General features: G+C 41.9%; 2 protein-coding genes across 2 annotated transcripts in view; both read left to right on the forward strand.

The window, feature by feature from the left end:
* The window catches only part of setdb2 (SET domain bifurcated histone lysine methyltransferase 2), a 59,089-nt gene extending 53,743 nt beyond the window's left edge, over nucleotides 1-5,346 (forward strand). Inside the window, 2 exon segments of the mRNA XM_034181260.1 lie at nucleotides 4,520-4,608; nucleotides 4,677-5,346. Coding sequence (XP_034037151.1) covers nucleotides 4,520-4,608; nucleotides 4,677-4,821 — 234 coding nt within the window. The 3' untranslated portion in view covers nucleotides 4,822-5,346.
* A 927-nt stretch (nucleotides 5,347-6,273) lies between these two features.
* Nucleotides 6,274-11,447, forward strand: creg1 (cellular repressor of E1A-stimulated genes 1). The gene is made up of 4 exons (XM_034179470.1): nucleotides 6,274-6,638; nucleotides 7,552-7,671; nucleotides 7,821-7,934; nucleotides 11,236-11,447. The coding sequence occupies exons 1-4, from the start codon at nucleotides 6,354-6,356 to the stop codon at nucleotides 11,320-11,322; spliced, it is 606 nt and encodes a 201-aa protein (XP_034035361.1). The 5' UTR covers nucleotides 6,274-6,353; the 3' UTR covers nucleotides 11,323-11,447.
* Nucleotides 11,448-22,245: the final 10,798 nt, after the last annotated feature.

Here is a 22,245-nt window from a genome sequence, read left to right on the forward strand (position 1 = left end):
CTGTCTTTTCTTCACTGTCTGTTTCACACTTTCCTCTCTGCCTGTCATGCACCTCCCAAGTCCTCCTGTTGGGTCTAAATACCTCCCCCTCGTACTCTTTCACATTAATCTTGTATGTCAGCCAGCCTGCAAGTTCTCACAGCTTTACACAGATTACTCTCCACTCTCCCACACACCAATCTTCAAAAGTTTTATACACAAAAATTATTAAAAACAACTTTCTATATATCTCTATCTAGACTTCTGCCACTTTTCACTCCGCGGCTTTAAACAACCTTTTTATTCACTTAACACCAATGTGTTCTGTTTAAGCATGTATCTCTTCTTCACGTTAGACAGCTTCTCCGGCACTGTCAGCAACTTCATATATTACTTTTTTCAAGCCCTCTTTGAGCGTACAATATTTCATTTACTTCTACGCCTTACCGCGCCTCGCGTGCGTATCCTGTGCTTAATATATTATTTTCCACCAGCTCCTTTCTGAGCATACAATATTTCATTTACTTCTACGCCTTACCGCGCCTCGCGTGCGTATCCTGTGCTTAATATATTATTTTCACAAGCTCCTTTCTGAGCATACAATATTTCATTTATTTCTACGCCTTACCGCGCCTCGCGTGCGTATCCTGTGCTTAATATATTATTTTCACAAGCTCCTTTCTGAGCATACAATATTTCATTTATTTCTACGCCTTACCGCGCCTCGCGTGCGTATCCTGTGCCTTTCTGCACTTTCTTCTGCCTTTTTTTTTTTTTCCACTTACTGAGCTCCTCGTGAGCTTAATGTGCCTTTGCACTGAAAATATTCTCTTTTTCTTTTCTTATAAAAAAAACTCATATTACTGTGTACTTAATTACTTATTCTTCTCCCACGCCCCACAAGCGTGTATTTGGTGCCTTACTGCACTATTTTCTGCTTCATTAATTCTCATGTATTCTGCACTAACTCTCTATTTATTTTATTATTTTTTTATAGTTTTTCTCTTTTCTTAAAAAATGACGTCCTTTATTGAGCTCTTTTACTTACTGTCAGCTGTGCTTCTTTGCACTTTTCTCTTTAAATCTCTTTATCACGTACGGTATTTCTACTGCGCCCCCTCAGGCGCTTATCTTGTGCTTTCTCTGCACGTATTCTCTTGTTAAACTCTTTTTTCTCACTTATTTCACTTCAGTCTCTGTTAAACTCTTTAAATAACCTTGTATTACCTTGTATCTATTTGTCAGTATACTCCCCTAAATTAACCCCTACAGCGCATGCTATCAGCCGGCACGTTAGTAACGAATTTCAACGCCAATTATTCCCCAAGCATCCAGGTTAGTTCTCCACGCACTCTTTCCGCACCAGAGTTCATGAACATTCCTGAACTTTCACTCACATAGACATTCTTTTTCCCGGGAACACACACACCTTCTGAGCATTTTATCTACAAGGCCTGATAATTTTCAATCTTATCTTTTTTTAGTCTCTTATCAATTTTCTTAGTCCAGGTTCTTTTGGGTAAGAGGCAATTAAAAAATATCACCTGTCAACTTGGGCGGAAATCCCGACTCACTCCTCCAGATCGTGCAGAAATTATAAAAGGTTTCTGCTTACCTTTTAGTCGTGATCACTGTTATTTACGGTCTGGAGGGATGAGCTGGACTGCCCCAGGCTGCCGGAATGCCCCTGGACCCTCCTGAAGCTGGCTCGCCAAGTTCTGTCGCGGCTCGTCTTTTTGGTCTTCTCAGGATGTCGTCTTTTAGATAACACAAACTAATTGCAAGTGATATGCTAGAAAGAGGACACAACACTTTAGAATAATTCAGCCTTAAGCAAGATAAAATGCACAGAGTTTTTAAGTTTATTTAAGCCTTCGACACAAAGCTTAGACAAATTGAGTCCTCTAGAGAGACTGAATATGACAACCGCGCTCGTCTATTTATTGGAGACCCGCGGGCATCGCTCCTCCTTCGACTTTTTTATTTATTTCATTCCCAAGACATGGTTTTCTATTGGAAGCGTCCTCTAGTGAACCCTAAGCAGGTGTTAGGCCATTATTTCAATGTGACAAACGCTCCCATTAAAACATGAAGGATTTACAACTGATTTTTTTAAAAGACCTTCAGCCACAGGTGCAGCTGGCCTGAGGCCCCCTCCGCACGTGGCCTCAGCCACACGTGCAGCTGGCCTGAGGCCCCCGCACGTGGCCTGCGGGAAAGCACCTAAAAGGCCTTGGAAAGCCCCTGACAGACTAAATGACTAATAGAGCCCTTTTTTTGGGTTGAACACCTGCTAGTTCAACCAGAGGACATACAGTTCGGATCAGGACACTTGATAGTTCATCACAGTTCAAATATGGACCTAAAAATTCTTCTACATGCTTTTTGTTGACATTACGAGTTTCTTCAGCATGTCTAGAGAGATACTATCAAATTCTGTAAATCTAGGTAATACCTCAGTAGTGGCGCCCACCTCAATAGCAGGGTGTAGTGGCTGGATTAAGGCATGCCGGGATATGTTTAACCTGATGTCTTCTATTTTCTTCCCAAAGTAATCCAGGAAATCTTGTGCTGTTAAAGGAGAGCGAACTACAGGTGGTTGTCCATGAATAAGTGTTGCCACCGTGTCGAACAAGAACTTTGAGTTATGCTTGTTTTTGTTGATCAAATCAGAGTAGTAAGTCCACTTTGTAGCCAATAATGCATGCTTATAGTCTAAGATACCATCACGCCACACAAGATGAAATACTTATAATTCTGAACGACGCCATTTCCGTTCTAGACCTCTTGCTTTATGCTTGAGGTCATGCAGATAATCATTGAACCAAGGTGACTGTGTTTTGGGGGAGCGCGGTTTTAACACAGGTGGTGCAATCATGTCGAGTGTAGTTTTGTGAACTGAGTTTAAACTATCCACAAGTCTGTCTACTGACTGGACATTTTCCAAACGTGAAGCTAAGATATCAGGCAGTCTGGCTTTGAGTTCAGTCATAGTTGAGGAGTTGATGCATCGCCGTAAAGATATATAAGGTTGTTGTTCCACTAAACACGGCAGCGAAACTGTAAACTTAATAAGTGAGTGATCAGACACCACTGATGTAAGAGGCATGATGTCAATATTCGTGACAGCAATACCATGTGCGAGAACCAGATCCAGGGTATTTCCACTAATGTGCATTGAGTCTCGAATGCATTGCTGAAATTGTAATGCATCCACAGTTTCCATAAATGATTTGCAGAGTGGATCAGAAGGCTTATTTATATGAATGTTAAAGTCACCAATAATCAGAATGTTATCTGCACTAGTTGATAAGTTAGAGATGAACACACCAAATTCATCTAAGAATTCAGAATATGGGCCAGGAGGCCTATATACAGTTACAAAGTAATACGACTGATTTCCATTTGTATGACCCCCAACAGTTAATAAGGTAAACCTGGATTTATAAATAAAAGCAACACCCCCGCCTTTCCTCACATCAGGAGAAATGTGACAAAATGTGTACGCTGGTGGGCAAGCCTTTTTCAGAGGAAGAACAACTGTGGATTTAAGCCAGGTTTCACATAACCCAGTCATGTCTATACGATGATCCACAATTAAATCATTAACCAGCAGTGACTTTGAAGACAATGATCTGATGTTAATGAGACCCAAACTAAGGATCTCAGTGGGGTTGACAGTTTTTTATGAAGCCATGTGGAGATTTAGCTCCTTAGTTCCTGGTGACGCAGCGTGTGTCAGCAGCAGAACGAGCTCAAGTGAAACGCAGCGTCTGTGGGCCACAGCTGACAGCACCGCCGTAGAATCTCCACCCCTGGTGAGAGGAAGCAGCAGGATGCTCCAGCGAGGACAGGTACAGGTTAGGCAGAGTCAATCCGGTCATTGATGACAATGGTCCAGGAAAAACAGGACGGATCCAACAGCCCCACGTGTGCAATGAGCGCTCCCACGCACGAACATAATGTCCATCCCAGAGGAGGCGAGGATTAAAGCCTCCAGTGAAGGCTGCCAGGTAAACCTTAAATTTCATCGACACACTGCTCCGTCTTCCGTGTCTTCTGAGGCGCCTCCTCCGACAAGGAGCACAGGGGAAACGGAGCGGTGCACCGGGACCTCTGTGAGCACAGGCAGCAGATCAGGGTGAGGCTTTCCCAGTCCAGACCCAGATAACAGCAGCGGCTCACAAAGAGCATTAATGACCAAAAGAGTGTGGCGGTTATAAACAACCAGAGCGGAGACATCTCGGCACGACACACAAAGCAGAAAAATAACTGCACACAACAAAAACAAGGCGAGCGAGAGAAAGAGGGCTGACAGTAAGCCACCACAGGTGCCATCTTGGTACTGTGATGGTACCTGATGAACCAGAATTCTTTGGTACCATCTGAGTTCTAAAGGACAGTTCTCACTTTCTTTGTGAGGACTGAATTTTTCAGGATGCCTGTCATTTTGAAGAAACTTTACTGTTATGTAAATAAATTTTAATATGTGTAAATCTACAGTGGTGCTGACCTTTGAGCCTGTGTGTGCTCCTTTCAGCATAGTTGCGACCCGAACCTTTTCGTCCAGAATGTCTTCACCGACACCCATGACCCTGGATTCCCCGTCATAGCCTTCTTCACCAGCAGGTGAGCAGCAGAACGACCGCCGCCGAAGACGATGAACCCTGTTTGTTTATTTTTGTTTGTTGTTGCAGGTTGGTGAAGGCCGGTACCGAGCTGACCTGGAACTACTCTGCGGATATACGACCAAGCGCGCAGGAGGAACTGGACCTGCTGTGTCTGTGCGGCAGTGATGCCTGCAGGGGGTGCTTCACTGTTCAGGAGAAACTGTGTGTGTGAAGAGTGCCGGGTCAGAGGTCATGGAGGTCGAGACCCACTGATTGTTCCAGAAGATTGAATGAGCGTGGTTGATGTCTTACCTGTCCAGTCAATCTCACTGTGTTTTGTACAATAACACTACCTCTGACCTTAGTGATATGAAATATACTGCGGTGTTTTGGGATTGCATTTCATTACTATGCTGATGATACTCAATTGTACACGCAGATAACGGCTGGTAATCTCATTTCCATAAAATCCTTAGAAGATTGCCTTGCATCAGAAAGAAGCTGGATGTCTAGTAACTTCCTACTTTTAGACTCTGATAAGACTGAAATGATGGTTCTTGGTCCACCAAGATATCGGCATAAATTTTACCAGCTGGCGGTGGCCTGGGTTCGTGTGTCATACATATAGACAAGGTGAGCAACCTTGGGCTAATTTTTGATCCTATGTTGTCCTTTGGCCTCCACATTAGAGATATTACGAGAGGTGCCTTCTTCCATCTGTGAAATATAGTGAAGATTTGTCCCATCCTGTCTATGGCCATGCTTTTGTTTCTTCCAGATTGGATTATTGCAATGTCCTTTCAGGGTTACCACAGTCCAGCATTAGGGGTCTTCAATTGGTTCAAAATGCTGCTGCCAGACTTTTGACACGCAGCGGAGGGTTTGACCACATTACACCTGTTCTGTCATCTCTTCATTGGCTACCTGTCTCTGTGAGATTAGATTTTAAGGTTCTGTTATTATCCTATAAAATTGTTCATGGACCCGACCTACCTAGCTGATTTAATTAAACCCTACGTACCGGCCCGGGCTTTGCGCTCACAGGATGCAGGACTACTTTGTGTTCTGAGGGTGAAGAAAAGTCTGTGGGTCAAAGAGCTTTCTCTTATCGTGCCCCTGTCTTACGGACAGGGGCAGCGTTGATAAGACAGTAGATTCTGTGCAGACATTCAAGACTAGACTTAAGACGCGTTTTCTCAGTCCTATGGTTAGCATATTGTGTTAGCATCCTTTTTAATTATTTTTATTTTCACTCCTTTATTGTGCTTTTTAAAAATATTTCTTGTGCTTTTTAATTTTTTGTTTTGTAATTCATTTTAAATTGTTTTGTGTGAAGCGGCTTGGGGTGACGCTGTCATGAGTTGGTGCTTCATAAATTGAAATGAATTGAATTGTTGTGATAAAATCATCAGACCTCTTTTGCTACATTTACACATTTTATAAATAAAGATTAAAATGAACAAAATGAGTTATTTGATGTTAGTGAAGTTCTCCATTTAATTTACTGTAGTGACTTTAATGGCATTTTATTGTGAAAATCCTATCTTTAACTGTTAAATATATTTTCTTCTGTGAGATTTATATTTAACATTTATATTTTGAAAAGTAGCAGGAAATCAGTTTGGAAACTCCTTATTTGGAAACTTTTATTTTCAACTTCCGTGGCTGCGACACGATGACGTCTCCTCCAGCTTTTATTTTGACACGCCTCACGCGGCGCTCCGGTTGTTTGTCACCGACTCTCCTCACAGCCTGAACCCGAACATGAACGCTGCTCCTCGGTTCGCGTGTCTGCTGCTCCTGCTCTGCGCCTCTTCCGGATCCCGGATCCGGATCCGGATCCCTCCTCACGACCAGGTGGCCCGGGTCGCGCGCTTCGTGGCGCACGCGTGTGACTGGGCGTCCATGGCGACCATCTCGACCCGCGAATCTGTGGCGGGTCGACCAATCGCCAACGTGTTCTCCGTGAGTGACGGGCCGCCTGGCTCCGCCTCCGGGGTGCCCTACATGTTCCTGACCTCTCTGGACGTGTCCGTGCGGGACCTGCAGGTACCGGTACCGGAAGTCCGAACTGCGGGAGGGAGGAGACGCACAATAATAATAATAATAAAAAACAAAACATAATTTTAATACTGTTTGTAGGCTTTAATGTCTTCTAAAGTTGGTGCTGCGGAGTTTAAAATACTGTCGTACTTAAGCTAACTGTGATTCAAATGTACTAAGTAGAGTTCCAGCACGCAGCGTGACGCAGCAGATATTTGTTTTTTCTTTCTTCGCAGTGATTCAGCACTTTTACAGTCACATGACAAAACAACATTTGAAGTTTATTAATAAATCGGCTATACTAAAATACGAAATGGGGGTAAAAAGTAACGAAATGGAGCAGACTGACTCCAAATATGATTCTCTTAATTATTTTTAAGTGCAATGGGAACTGATAATAACGAAACGTGGGTTAAACGAAGCGAAATGGAGCAGACTGACTCCAAATATGATTCGATGAAGTACTTTTATTATTTTTTAGCGAAATGGGATGAAATGGGGACTGATAAAGAAATGGGGTCAAATAGGAAATGGAGCAGAATGACACATTGGCTGAAGTTTCATCTCTCGAACGCCAGATGGCGCACCTGCCCCTACTGCATGTACTGAGCAAATAATTAGTCTGGTTCCCTCAGCTCCTTTTCGTGATTATCAATCCCCATTTCGTATTTTAGTGTGGCCCCTAAAAAAATTAACAAAAATATGTGGCATGTGACTGACATCACCAGCGAGTGTGTGTTAGATTAAATAGAACTTTGTTTATTGTGTGTGTGTGTGTGTGTGTGTGTGTGTGTGTGTGTGTGTCCTAAAGTTGTGTAAACATGGTAACAGTCTGCAGATTGAAGAACATTTGGCCCCACATCAGTTTCACACATGACCTTACAACCAAATTTATATTCTCTGTCTGTCTGTCTCTCAGGTGAACCCAGCAGCGTCTCTGTCCATGTCTCTGGCACAGACCCAGTTTTGTCAGGACCAGGGTTTGGACCCCCAGAGTCCACTCTGTGCTCACATCATCCTGTCAGGATCTGTCATGCAGGTACACACACACACACACACACACACACACACAGAGGTGGGAAGAAGTCAAGTCTGAAGTCATAATGACTATGAGTTGTTTGCAAGCTGACTTGGGACTTGCTGACTGATGACTTAAGCTGATGACCCCCCCCCCCCGTTGTTGGTCAGGTCAATGGGACGGAGGCAGAGTTTGCAAAGAACGCTCTGTTCAGTCGACACCCACAAATGAAGGACTGGCCCAAAGACCATGACTGGTTCTTCGCCAAGTTCAACATCACAGAGGTACAAATACTGCGGTACTACTGCTTCTGTTACTGCTACTATTACTAATTTAAAGAAGGCAAAGCCTCAGACTGAACACCACTGTGTTTGTCTATTTTATTTCAATTTTAATTTATTTCATTTATATACCACCAAATCACAACAAAGTTGCCTCAAGGCGCCTCACACAAGTATTGTCTAACCTTACCAACCCCCAGAGCAAGAGCAAGAAGACAGGTGACAGTGGTAAGAAAAAAACTCCCTCTGATGATTTGAGGAAGAAACCTCAAGCAGACCAGACTCAGAGGGGCGACCATCTGCTTGGGCCATGATGCAGACACAATTAACAAAAATGAATGTACAGGAAATGTTGCCAGTGCACAAGACAGGAGGGAGCGAAAAAAACAAAAGCAGAATCAGGTTGCATAAAGACAAGAAATTGAGTATAATTTGTCACCATTAAACAACAAGAAAAACAGAAGAAATACTAATGTGATCACCGGCCACTAGCCCTAAACTTCACTAAAAGACCCAGAATTTAGATACAGCTGAGGCCAAAATGTTGTGTTGGTTCTCTTTTTTTTTTTTTTTTTTTAAGATGGCGCTGCTACGGGCAGCTGCCTGCCAGAGTTGCTCCTCATCGTGTGTTTTAATCATTGTTTATCATCTATTTATTTTTATTTCTTCCTCTGCTTTCTTTTAGTTTTTAATAATGTATGTGCCCCTGAATACCTGCTGCCTCACTCGTTATTTATCATTTCTATTTGAAGTACTTTTCCTGTGCCGAGTCCCGGCCGTGCCGGGGCTCTTTTACTTATTTCATTCATTTGAAAGGCAAATGCAACAGCAGCATTCATCATAAATGAAAAGGAGCAGAAAGAAGCAACAGCTTATCATATCTGCACCCTTTTAACACAAAATCAGCAGCTCCAGTTCACCTGATCTGCTCACACAGACATCTGTCTAATCAGTTTCAGAATATTCTTCATTCTTCATTCATCTTCTACCGCTTAGTCCAATTAAGGGTCGCGGGGGGCTGGAGCCTATCCCAGCAGTCATAGTCATATGATGCTATATTAGAACATGACAAATAATCATAACAATAGTAAAACAATAAATAATAACAAACAACAATACTACTCTGCAGAGTTATATTTTTGCAATAGAAACATATTTTTGTTTACACGAGGGATCAGCTGATAGAGCTCCGACGCAGCAGCCTGAAGGGCAAAAGACGAGATCCTGAAAGAGCTGCAGAGGAAATACTGTGACTGTAGAGCCGGGAGGAGACGGAGGCAAAGGAAGAGGAGACATCGGCCGTATTGTCCTTCCACTGTGATGGGGAACGTAAGATCACTGGCGAACAAAATGAACACATTAACGTCGCTCGTGAGGAGTGACGGTGTATTTCATGAGGGCTCAGTCTTGTGCTTCATGGAGCCGTGGCTGCATGACAACATACCGGGCTCTGTGGTGCGTTTACCCGGGTTCCAGCTGGTGCAAGCGGACCAGAGCTGCGCGGACAAAAAAAAAGGTGGGGGGTTGCTGTCTGCATGAACAAGTGGTGCAATCCAGGACACGTTACGGTGAGGGAGCGTGTGTGTAAACAGGACATGGAGCTGCTGGCATCAGTGGTCACGGTAAGATGGTGGACCAGACGATGGAAGGAGACCTACAGGTTTGATAACTTGGACTCTGCCCCCCGTGCACTCAACACCACCCCCTTCCCTCCACCACGCCCTCATCCTCCCCGTCACTGCAGAGGATGTAAGAAGAGAATTTAGTCACTGTGGGTCCTGAGGGCCTCAGCCCCAGAGTGCTGAAGGGATGTGCTGTCCAGCTGTGTGGGATTTTCCAGCACATCTTCAGCTTGAGCCTGAGCTAGATGGTTGTTCCTGAGCAGTGAAAACCTCATGTCCAGTGTGTTCAGCATCATCTGGCCTGACCTGCTTAGCGATGAAATACGGGGCATGGAGGTGGAGGCTCCACTGGTTGTCTGGATTACCAAATACCTCACAGGCTGCCCATAGTATGTGAGGCTTCAGGACATTACATCTGATACCATCAGGAGCAGCATGGGGCACCACAGGAGATGGTCCTGTCTCCCTTCCTGTTCACACTCTACACCTCACACATCAAGTTCTGGTCACAGTTTTCTGACAAATCTGCCATTGTTGGCTGCATCGGCAGTGACCAGGAGGCTGAGTACAGCAGTGTGGTGGGCAGGTGTGTGGAGTGGTGTGGACTCAACCACATGCAGCTCAGCGTATCTAAGACGAAGGAGCTGGTGGTGGAATTCAGAAGATGAAAGACCCGTCCAAACCCAGTTACCATTAATGGAACTGAAGTGGTCATTGTGGACTACTACACGTACCTGGGTGTCCACATAGACAGCAAATTGGACTGGATTGTAAACACAGATGCTGTGCGTAAGAAAGGTCAGAGCTGACTGTACTTCTTCAGGAGGCTCAGATCTTTCAATGTCTGCAGAAATGTTTTAACACTCGGTGGTCTCTGTCATCATCATCATCTACGCTGTAGTGTAAATAGAGTGTAAATAATGTTTCATGTCGCTGACATTGAGTGAAGCTCGTCACCATTTAGGTCCTTCAGACTTTTTTTTTTCAGTAAAATGGTTCTGGGAAGCATTAGCTTGGCTAAACCCCTTCATCCCCAACCAGGACCCTCGACTCCCCCCTCCTATTTTAAGCACACAAAACATGTTGCAGCACTGTGAGGTATTACAAGCCAGCTGCTTTTTAAAAAAAAAAAAAAATCTTTAGAGCTGGAACTCACACAGCAAAAGAACGCGATTGATAACTTAATTACAATTCAAAAGCCCACAAAGAAACACACGAGCAGTTATATCTAAACCGGAGAAACTCGCAGAGGAAATAAAGACTGTAAATTAAGCTTTAACAGGGAAATAAATCACCATTAATAAAGTCCAGAGCCTGGAAGCTCCAGTCGACAGACAGGTGCTCTCTGAAGCCTGGAAAACTCCGGGAGGAAAAACACGACCGGTTACATACTACACCTGGAAGCAGCCGTGGAAAAAAACACGATCAGATACTTTTGTGAACATGGGAGCCCACAGCGGAGGAGTTACGACAGAACGTACGGCGCGCGAAGACCGTCACTGATAAGATTGTCTTATATTTGTAGTACGACAACGACTGCTGCTGCTGCTACTATAATGAATCTTCCTAATACATGTACTGCGGTACATGTAGTATTCCGAGTACTGTGGAGCAGTAAAGTCAGATGTTTGAGATTCCAGCCAATCAGAGGGCTTCAGCATGATGTCACTGTTTGTCTTCAGGTCTGGGTTCTGGATTACTTTGGTGGGCTGAAGACCGTCAGTCCGGACGAGTACTTCAAGGCGACACCGTACTTCAAAGATCCCTGAAACCTTCACGGAGCCACGTCATTGGTTGATCCAGATCGAACAACTTAAACCAGTTTCAAACTGTCTGCTGCAGTTCTACAGGCGAACCACCTGAGGGCACCTTAAACATTTGTCTTCCCTTGACTGAAAATATTAGGCATGTAAATTATGAGAACAAAATAAGTTTTAAAGTGTTTCTTGCAGTTCTAAAGTTTTGAAAACTGCCTTCATGAGGATCCCATTTTATAACAAACATTTAAAATGTAAATATGATTTTTTTTTTTTCAGACTAAATTCAGCAAATAACACTATAACAAATTGTTATTTTTGTTTTGTTCCTGGGTACAAGTGTGTTTTCCTAACCTGTTATGCCTTAAATAAATAGAAAATAGCTGTTATTCCGCAGAAACTTTGCTTCTGTGATCAAGACAATGATATTTTGAAATTTGTCTGTTTTCAAGAATATTCTCGATTCGCCTTCACTACTACTGAGTAGTCTTCTAGAATATTCTTTAACTGCTAGAACTGTCCAGAATTTTCTCGAAGTTTCCAGAATTATCTAGAAATTTCAAGAAACTTTTAGAACTTTCTAGAACATAAAAAAAAAAAAAAAAAAAAATCAAAGTTTGTGCTGAAAGTAGTCATTTTTCCATAGACTTTAGACATAAGCAGTTGAACTATAACACTTAGAAGCCAGGAACAAAAATTGTGTTACATAGTGTAATCGAAAAAATGCTTGAAATCTAAAATCAACCAGTATTTACTTTTAAAACTTTTTTCCAATAATTTTTTTAAATAAATGTGAACTTTTGTTTGAAGAACTTTATATGAATTTTATAGTAGATAAAGAATTTCTAAACATAAAAAGTTTGGAATTTGATATTCTTACTGTTTAAATGTTTTCTAACTTGCTGAAATTTGCTGAAATTAAATTTTTGTGGCAAATTTGTGTTTTATTTGCTTATTTTATTTTATTTTTTTTAACCTAAATCACCACTTTACCAAGTTAATCACCAAGTTAAGAAGAAGAAGTGGTTCATTAATTATTTAACGTGGGTATCCAACAAAAGCGATTTCTCGTTGCCCCCCAGCGTGTCTGTTCAAGGTGCCAGTTGGGAGTTTGGCTGCGGTCGGGAGGCGAACCAGGATCGCAGGAATCCCAGTCCACCATGCAAACCATTACACCACCACCTCCCTGAATGAACACATGAATGTTTCCAAATGGCTGCATCGATTCTGGAGTTAATTTAAGTCTGTCAGTAATAAACAGAAGGTACTTAGTCTTAGTTAGTTAGTTAGTTAAGGCCCGTCACACTTAGCAAGAATGAGCACGAATCAGGCAGAATGTCAAATAAACCAAAATTTAGGAGGGAATAAGAACCGCAGCAGACGGCCGTACCAATACTGTGCCTGCACTTCAACCCACACTGAATGATCTGTGCACGTATCGTGCGCACAAACCTCGGAAGGCAGTACAAATGTAGGTAGGACACATCAGGATCACCCAGACGGCCGTCACAATGCAGTGAGAATATGACAAATGCCGTACGAGTGAGGTCTGATTGCAGGTTGAAGAAATATAATCCAACAGCACTCATGGTGCGTTCAGGGACAGGCGTCCAGGATTCGACATGGCCATCATGTCAAATCATTTCGAACTGCACCTCGACACTTCCCAAATATGGGTCGAATTTACAGTTGGATGGTATTCGGGCTCATTCAGCCTCTAGTGTGACTGCGGGTATTAGTTAGGCCAGTCAGTCCCACAGGCTGAGCATCGATATCCTAGTTAACTATATGAAAGTGCAATCAAGACAGAGTTAGGGTTATCTTTGAGGATTAGGATTAGAATTATTTTTGAGGGTTAGGGCTATCTTTGAGGATTAGGATTATCTTTGAGAGTCATGGTTATCTTTGAGGGTTAGGGTTAGGATTATCTTTGAGGGTCAGGGTTATCTTTGAGGGTTGTCTTTGGGGTCAGGGTTATCTTCGAGGGTTGTCTGGGGGTTAGGGTTACTTTTGAGGGTCAGGGTTATCTTTCAGAATTAAGGTAATTTTTGAGGGTTAGGGTTATCTTTGAGGATTAGAGTTAGGGTTATGTTTGAGGGTTACGGTTAGGATTATTATTGACAGTTAGGACTATCTTTGAAGGTTAGGGTTATCTTTGAGGGTTAGGACTAGGGATATCTTTGAGGATTAGGATTATTTTAGAGGGTTAGGATTACAATTGAAGGAATATATCCTAAATGTGCTAAAATATGCATTAGCCATTTGTGCCTTTTCCCCATTCAGAATCATCGTATTATGTTTTATCTTTTATTGAGCCAAGAATATATTGTTACATTTATTTGAGTGTGTTTTAATGTTTGGAAGTGATCATTTATATATTAATAGAGCCTGTTGTTGTTGAAGGATATATTACTCATATGCTCATACTGATCAATATTTATCAATGCTTATTAAACATGTAATCAATAGCTAAGGTTAATTATGTGATATCTATATGTTCAAATACTTTTGAAATATATGTTTGTGTGCTTTTGAACTGTGTATTGTGTGTATCAAATTAAAGGTATGTTCTGTTTATGATTATATTTGCTTTTGCATTATTTTCTTAGCATGCTGTTATAAAGATGATTTACTTAAATAATCATTTTCAAAGTGCTGTAAAGGTGATGTGTCCCTTTTTCAGTGAGACCCAGAAAGACACATTGAGAAACATCCATATGTTGCAAACAGCATATGGAACAGGATCCCAGTACTGACCACAGTCAGCAAGATAAGGAGACTAAACTTGATACGTGGGTATGATTAGAGTTGTTTGTTAGAATATTGTGCAATTTTGAGATGTGCTAATATTCTTGTGGTATAACCGCGGTGATGAGACTTGCTGACAGTCTTTCAGTTAGCAGTTTTCTGCCCCAAACAATTTCCTGTCAGTTTAGGCACAGCACAGGTGTCACTTTAGCAGAAAGAGAAAACAAGAAGACTCCACGGCGCATGTGGGCAGGACCAAAGCCATGAAGGAGAGGGATGAAGAGCACTCAGATAAAGGACAATGCCTCAGATTAGCATGAATCATTGTATTAGCATAGGAAGAAAGAGGAGTATAAAAACAGAGTCCCGCCCACTGTTCGGGGTTCCTCTTTGCTGAGAGCTTGCTGGAACACCAGACGCCTGGTTGGAAGCTCTCAGCTCCTGAGACCCTCAGAACCTCTGGGTATGATCAGATCTAGCTCACTCATTCTGTAAAACTTGAATTCTGTTAAATTCTGTGACATTTAAATTTTGTTTAGTAAATCTCTGAGCAGTGGTTTAGCTCTCAGGGTAACTTTGTTCAAATAAATGGTCCAAACCTTCCAAATCAACGGACACACAGGATAAGAGAGACAGGGGGAGGTGCAGTCACTGGAGACCCTTGAACTATCCCAAGACAGTTATCTTTGAGGTTAGGATCATCTTTGAGGGTTAGGGTTAGGATTGTCTTTGAAGGTTAGGGCTATCTTTGAGGGTTATGTTTAGTTATCTTAGAAGGTTAAGGTTATCTTTAAAGGTTAGGACTAGGGATGTCTTTGAGGATTAGGATTATTTTTGAGGGTTTAGGACTATCTTTGAGGATAACCCCAGGTTTCTTTTCAGCACTGTAGCCAGGCTGACAAAGAGTCAGAGCTCTATTGAGCTGAGTATTCCATTAACTTTAACTAGTAATGACTTCATGACTTTCTTTGCTAATAAAATTTTAACTATTAGAGAAAAAATTACTCATAACCATCCCAAAGACGTATCGTTATCTTTGGCTGCTTTCAGTGATGCCGGTATTTGGTTAGACTCTTTCTCTCCGATTGTTCTGTCTGAGTTATTTTCATTAGTTACTTCATCCAAACCATCAACATGTTTATTAGACCCCATTCCTACCAGGCTGCTCAAGGAAGCCCTACCATTATTTAATGCTTCGATCTTAAATATGATCAATCTATCTTTGTTAGTTGGCTATGTACCACAGGCTTTTAAGGTGGCAGTAATTAAACCATTACTTAAAAAGCCATCACTTGACCCAGCTATCTTAGCTAATTATAGGCCAATCTCCAACCTTCCTTTTCTCTCAAAAATTCTTGAAAGGGTAGTTGTAAAACAGCTAACTGATCATCTGCAGAGGAATGGTCTATTTGAAGAGTTTCAGTCAGGTTTTAGAATTCATCATAGTACAGAAACAGCATTAGTGAAGGTTACAAATGATCTTCTTATGGCCTCGGACAGTGGACTCATCTCTGTGCTTGTTCTGTTAGACCTCAGTGCTGCTTTTGATACTGTTGACCATAAAATTTTATTACAGAGATTAGAGCATGCCATAGGTATTAAAGGCACTGCGCTGCGGTGGTTTGAATCATATTTGTCTAATAGATTACAATTTGTTCATGTAAATGGGGAATCTTCTTCACAGACTAAGGTTAATTATGGAGTTCCACAAGGTTCTGTGCTAGGACCAATTTTATTCACTTTATACATGCTTCCCTTAGGCAGTATTATTAGACGGCATTGCTTAAATTTTCATTGTTACGCAGATGATACCCAGCTTTATCTATCCATGAAGCCAGAGGACACACACCAATTAGCTAAACTGCAGGATTGTCTTACAGACATAAAGACATGGATGACCTCTAATATCCTGCTTTCAAACTCAGATAAAACTGAAGTTATTGTACTTGGCCCCACAAATCTTAGAAACATGGTGTCTAACCAGATCCTTACTCTGGATGGCATTACCCTGACCTCTAGTAATACTGTGAGAAATCTTGGAGTCATTTTTGATCAGGATATGTCATTCAAAGCGCATATTAAACAAATATGTAGGACTGCTTTTTTGCATTTACGCAATATCTCTAAAATTAGAAAGGTCTTGTCTCAGAGTGATGCTGAAAAACTAATTCATGCATTTATTTCCTCTAGGCTGGACTATTGTAATTCATTATTATCAGGTTGTCCTAAAAGTTCCCTGAAAAGCCTTCAATTAATTCAAAATGCTGCAGCTAGAGTACTGACGGGGACTAGAAGGAGAGCGCATATCTCACCCATATTGGCTTCTCTTCATTGGCTTCCTGTTAATTCTAGAACAGAATTTAAAATTCTTCTTCTTACTTATAAGGTTTTGAATAATCAGGTCCCATCTTATCTTAGGGACCTCATAGTACCATATCACCCCAATAGAGCGCTTCGCTCTCAGACTGCAGGCTTACTTGTAGTTCCTAGGGTTTGTAAGAGTAGAATGGGAGGCAGAGCCTTCAGCTTTCAGGCTCCTCTCCTCTGGAACCAGCTCCCAATTCAGATCAGGGAGACAGACATCTTCTCTACTTTTAAGATTAGGCTTAAAACTTCCCTTTTTGCTAAAGCTTATAGTTAGGGCTGGATCAGGTGACCCTGAACCATCCCTTAGTTATGCTGCTATAGACTTAGACTGCTGGGGGGTTCCCATGATGCATTGAGTGTTTCTTTCTCTTTTTGCTCTGTATGCACCACTCTGCATTTAATCATTAGTGATTGATCTCTGCTCCCCTCCACAGCATGTCTTTTTCCTGGTTCTCTCCCTCAGCCCCAACCAGTCCCAGCAGAAGACTGCCCCTCCCTGAGCCTGGTTCTGCTGGAGGTTTCTTCCTGTTAAAAGGGAGTTTTTCCTTCCCACTGTAGCCAAGTGCTTGCTCACAGGGGGTCGTTTTGACCGTTGGGGTTTTTACGTAATTATTGTATGGCCTTGCCTTACAATATAAAGTGCCTTGGGGCAACTGTTTGTTGTGATTTGGCGCTATAAAAATAAAATTAATTGAAATTGATTAATTGATTTGAGGGTTATGGTTAGAATTATCATTGAAGGTTAGGGTTATCTTTAAAGGTTATCTTTGGGGATTAGGACAATCTTTGAGGGTTAGGATTATCTTTGAGGATTAGAGTTAGGATTACCTTTGAGGGTTAGGGTTTTCCTTGAGGATTAGGGTTATTGTTGAGGGTTTAGGTTAGGATTGTCTTTGAGGGTTAGGGTTATGTTTGAAGATCAGAGTTAGGATTATCTTTGAGGGTTAGGGCTATCTGAGGGTTATGGTTAGAGTTATCTTTGAAGTTTAGGGTTGTCTTCGAGGGTTTGCACTAGGGATATCTTTGAAGGTTAGGGCTATCTTTGAGGGTTAGCATTATCTTTACGGATTAGACCTAGGATTATTTTGAGGTTTTGGGTTATCTTTGAGGGTTAGGGTTATCTTTCAGGATTAGCATTATCTTTCAGGGTTAGAATTATCTTTGGTGCTTAGATTGTCTTTGAGGAATACAGTTTGGATTATCTTTGAGGGTTAGGGTTATCTTTGAGGGTTAGGGTTACCGTTATCTTTGAAGGTTAGGGTTATCTGAGGGTTAGGATTATCTTTGATGGTTAGGGTTATCTTTGAGGATTAAAACTAGGGATATCTTTGAGGATTAGGATTATCTTTGAGGTTTAGGGCTATCTTTTAGGGTTATGGTTAAGATTATCTTTGAAGGTTAGGGTTATCTTTAAGGGTTATCTTTGAGGGTTCAGGTTATCTCTGAGGGTTAGGATTATCTTTGTGGATTATGGTTAGGATGATCTTTGAGGGTTATGGTTAGGGTTATCTTTGAAGGTTATGTTATCTTTTAGGGTTAGGACTAGGGATATCTTTGAGGATTAGGATTATTTTTGAGGGTTCGGGCTTTCTTTGAGGGTTATGGTTAGGATTATCTTTTAAAGTTAGGGTTATCTAAGTGTTATCTTTGAGGATTAGGGCAATCCTTGAGGGTTAGGGTTATCTTTGAGGACTAGGGTTATATTTGATGGTTAGGGTTATTATTATTTTTGAGGGTTAGGGTTATCTTTGAGGACTGGGGTTACAGTTATCTTTGAAGGTCAGGGTTATCTTTGAGCATTAGAGTTAGGATTATCTTTGAGGGTTAGAGTTATCTTTGAGAGTTAGCATTAGGGATATCTTTGAGGATTAGTATTATTTTTGGGGGTTAGAGCTATCTTTTAGGATTATGATAGAATTTGAAGGCTATGGTTTTCTTTAAAGATTATATTTGAGGATTAGGGCTATCTTTGAGGGTTCAGGTTATCTCTGAGTGTTAAGGTTAGGATTATCTTTCAGGATTATGGTTAGGGTTATCTTTGAAGGCTATGGTTATCTTTGAGGATTAAGTTTATATTTGAGGGTTAGGGTTATCTTTGAGGATTAGGGCAATCTTTGAGGGTTAGAGTCATCATTGAGGATTAGAATTACGATTATCTTTGAGGGTTAGGGTTATCTTTGAGGATTAGATTTGCAGTTATCTTTGAAGGTTAGGGTTATCTTTGAGGGTTAATGTTATCTTTGAGGGTTAGAGCTATTTTTGAGGGTTAGGATTATCTTTGTGAGTTAGGGCTATCTCTGAGGACTAGGATTATGTCTGAGGGTTAGGATTATCTTTGAGGATTAGGTTTAGGATTATCTTTGAAGGTTAGGGCTATCTTTGAAGGTTCGGTATCTTTGAGGATTAGAGTTATCTTCTTAGGGTTATAAGGCTTTTGATCACATTAATCATTGCAAATTATTTATGAAATTGCAAGATTGAGGGGTTCCTCTTTATTTGATTTGAGTACTGCATTTCTGGTATATAATTCAAACCATGTAGTAAGATGGGGAAATCAGATCTTTTCCTAGTGACAAACGGGGTTAGACAGGGTGGGATTTTGTGCCCTGTACTTTTAACCCTATACATGGATGAGCTTTCAAAAAGACTTAAAGACTGTAAAAGTGGCCGTGTGGTGGGAGACCTTCGTCCTTTATTCCGATGATTTAATCGTCATGTCTCCTTACTCTGCTGGACTGCAGTAATTGCTCAGAATATGGTCAACAATTTGACAATAAGTTCAACCCAAAAAAGACTGTGAGGACAAAGGTGGATAGAACAAAGACATTTCTCCTCTTCACACTGTCAGACTATGTATTAACTGTTGTGGACAAGGTCAAATATCTCTGTCATATTATTAAAAATGACGGATGTGATGATGATGATATACAGAGACAGTATTGTAAAGTTTATGCACAAGCCAACATGGCACGTAAATTCCACATGTTCAGATTTTGTTAAAGTTACTTTGTTTAAAGTCTACATCACTGTATACTGCCCACTTGTGGTGCAGTTACAGTCGGGCCAAGATGCAGAAGTGACATATAATGATGCACTACGGATCCTGGTGAAGGTCCCTCGTTGGACGAGTGCCAGTCAGTTTGTGCAAAATAATGTTCCTACTCTAAATGCTGTGATCAGAAATCTTGTGTACAAGTTCTTATTGTGACTGGAGGACTCAAAAAATGAAAGAATTGTTTTAATAATGCCACAAAAAGCAGCAGCAGATACACCTCTTGCTATTGGAGACACTGGAGAATGTCTGTTTGGACTATAGTGTTTATAGAGTATTGACTCTCTATTTTTATATGCTGTTGTTTAAATTTATATGGACCAATAGTGTCTGAAATAAAGTTTGATTGATTGATTGATTGATTGTCCTTGAAGGTTAGGATTATCTTTGAGTGTTAGGGTTAGGATTATTTTTGAGGGTTAGGGTTAGGATTATCTTTGAGGGTTAGGGTTAGAGTTATCTTTGAGGATTAGGGTTGGGATTATCTTTGAGGATTATCTTTAGGTTGGGGTTAGGGTTATGGTTATCTTTGAGGATTACGGTTATCTTTGAGGGTTACGGTTAGGATTATCTTGAGGGTTAGGGTTAGAGTTATCTTTGAGAACTAGGGCTGGGATTACGAGGTCTGTCCAAAAAGTATCGTACCTTTTTATTTTTTTCAAAAACTATATGGATTTGATTCATATGTTTTTACATCAGCCAACCTTGAACCCTCGTGCACATGCGTGAGTTTTTCCACGCCTGTCGGTTGCGCCATTCGCCTGTGGGCAGGCTTTGAGTGAGCACTGGTCCACCCCTCTCGTCGTCGTTTCATTGCGAGGAAATGGCGGAATGATTTGGGCTTTTTTTCCATCAGAATTTTTTCAGAAACTGTTAGAGACAGGCAGCTGGAAACCATTAGAAAAATTTATCTGGCTTTCGGTGAAAATTTTACAGGCTTCACAGAGAATAAGGAGTGTTACTACAGCTTTAAGGAGGGCCCACAATGGCGCACGGCGCGCCGTGCTCCAAGTCACCATCGAGAGGCAGAAAACACCCCATCATTTCTAAATGGATGGCTGTGTGGAGCCAGGACCGTTGTGTGCAATTTCTCTGGTTATCACAAGAGCTGGACATCAGCCATTTTCCAGCAGATTTCACTTTTACGAGATTTTGTCATGGAAAGCCGCGCGGAGGCTTCGCTCGTCAGGACCGATTCGCTGATCGAGCGAGACAAAGGAACACCTCCGTTTCGGAGTGTCAGAGGAGAAGTTGGGACATGCCCAGCTCTCCACAATTTCTCTTATACTCACTGGGCTGGTAAGCTTTGAAAGCCGAGATAGGCATGTCCCAACTTGTCCTCTAACACTCCGAAACGGACGTGTTCCTTTGTCTCGCTTCATCAGTGAATCGGTCGTGACGCGCGAAGCCTCCGCGCGGCTTTCCATGACAAAATCTCTTGTTAAAAGTGAAATCTGCTGGAAAATGGCTGATGTCCAGCTCTTGTGATAACCAGAGAAATTGCTCACGACGGTCCCGGCGCCACACAGTGATCCGTTTAGAAATGATCTGGTGGTTTCTGCCTCTCGATGGCGGCTCGGAGCGCGGCGCGCCGTGCGCCATTGTGAGGCGTCCTTAAAGCTGTAGTAACACTCATTCTCTGTGAAGCCCGTAAAATTTGTACCGAAAGCCAGATAAATTTTTCGAATGGTTTCCAGCTGCCTGTCTCTAACAGTTTCTGAAAAAATTCTCATGGAAAAAAAGCCCAAATCATTTCGCCATTTCCTTGCAATGAAACAACGACGAGAGGGGTGGACCAGTGCTCACTCAAAGCCTGCCCACAGGCGAATGACGCAACCGACAGGCGTGAAAAAACTCACGCATGCGCACGAAGGTTCAAGCTTGGCTGACGTAAAAACATATGAATCAAATCCATATAGTTTTTGAAAAAAATAAAAAGGTACAATACTTTTTGGACAGACCTTGTATCTTTGAGGGTTATCTTTGGGTTGGGGTGAGGGTTAGGGTTATCTTTGAGGGTTAGGGTTATCTTTGAGGGTTAGGATTATCTTTGAGGGCTAGGGTTAGGATTATCTTTGAGGATTAGGGTTAGGATTATCTTGAAGGTTAGGGTTATTTTTGAGGGTTAGGATTATCTTTGAGGATTAGGGTTTTCTTTGAGGGTGCTGGTGGGATTCGAACACCAGACTGATGAGATTGATGCTCTACCAGCTCAACTACAGGTGAATCCTCTAAAACCGAGCCACTGGAACATATTTGGATTTGGATTTCACCTCGTGACATGGGGTAACACTCGAGGCTGTGGCATGATGAGGTCCAGGGTGGGATAAATTCCATTACTTTGTTTTCCAGTTTGAACTCCAATGATAAGGGTTTGGTACCAGCAAGAAGGAAGCATCAGGTCCCAGTCCCAACCAGGATGCAAACCAACCACCATACACACACTTGGCCAGTGCTCACAGAGAGCAGCAGTGATGGCAAACAGAGCAGGCTGCTGCTGAGGGAAGCTCCCAGGAGCCCGGTTACTGGCCTCAGTGGTTGTGACTGGAGACGCAGGCACAGGTTCACCTCATGCTTTTTCTTTTATCATGTTTGAGTGTTGCAAAGGACTTTTTAAACAAAAACCGATCAACAACGGTGCCAACTGGTGAGGGAAGCCATCAAGACACCAATAGAAACAGAGACTTTGAACTGTATGTTGGTGTGATTGCTGAACTGGAGTCGGAGCAACTTTAGTTTATTATAGCAGCACGATGGTAAATGGGCTG

This window comes from Thalassophryne amazonica, chromosome 1, assembly GCF_902500255.1.
Source record: "Thalassophryne amazonica chromosome 1, fThaAma1.1, whole genome shotgun sequence".
In the NCBI taxonomy this organism is placed as follows: domain Eukaryota; kingdom Metazoa; phylum Chordata; class Actinopteri; order Batrachoidiformes; family Batrachoididae; genus Thalassophryne; species Thalassophryne amazonica.

What these genes read in the sequence shown, in the direction of transcription:
- creg1 (XM_034179470.1), top strand. Translation starts at nt 6,354, where the DNA reads ATGAACGCTGCTCCTCGGTTCGCGTGTCTGCTGCTCCTGCTCTGCGCC. An exon ending in TGTCCGTGCGGGACCTGCAG is followed by an intron (nt 6,639 to 7,551) that starts GTACCGGTACCG and finishes TCTGTCTCTCAG; the next exon opens with GTGAACCCAGCAGCGTCTCT. An exon ending in TGTCAGGATCTGTCATGCAG is followed by an intron (nt 7,672 to 7,820) that starts GTACACACACAC and finishes GTTGTTGGTCAG; the next exon opens with GTCAATGGGACGGAGGCAGA.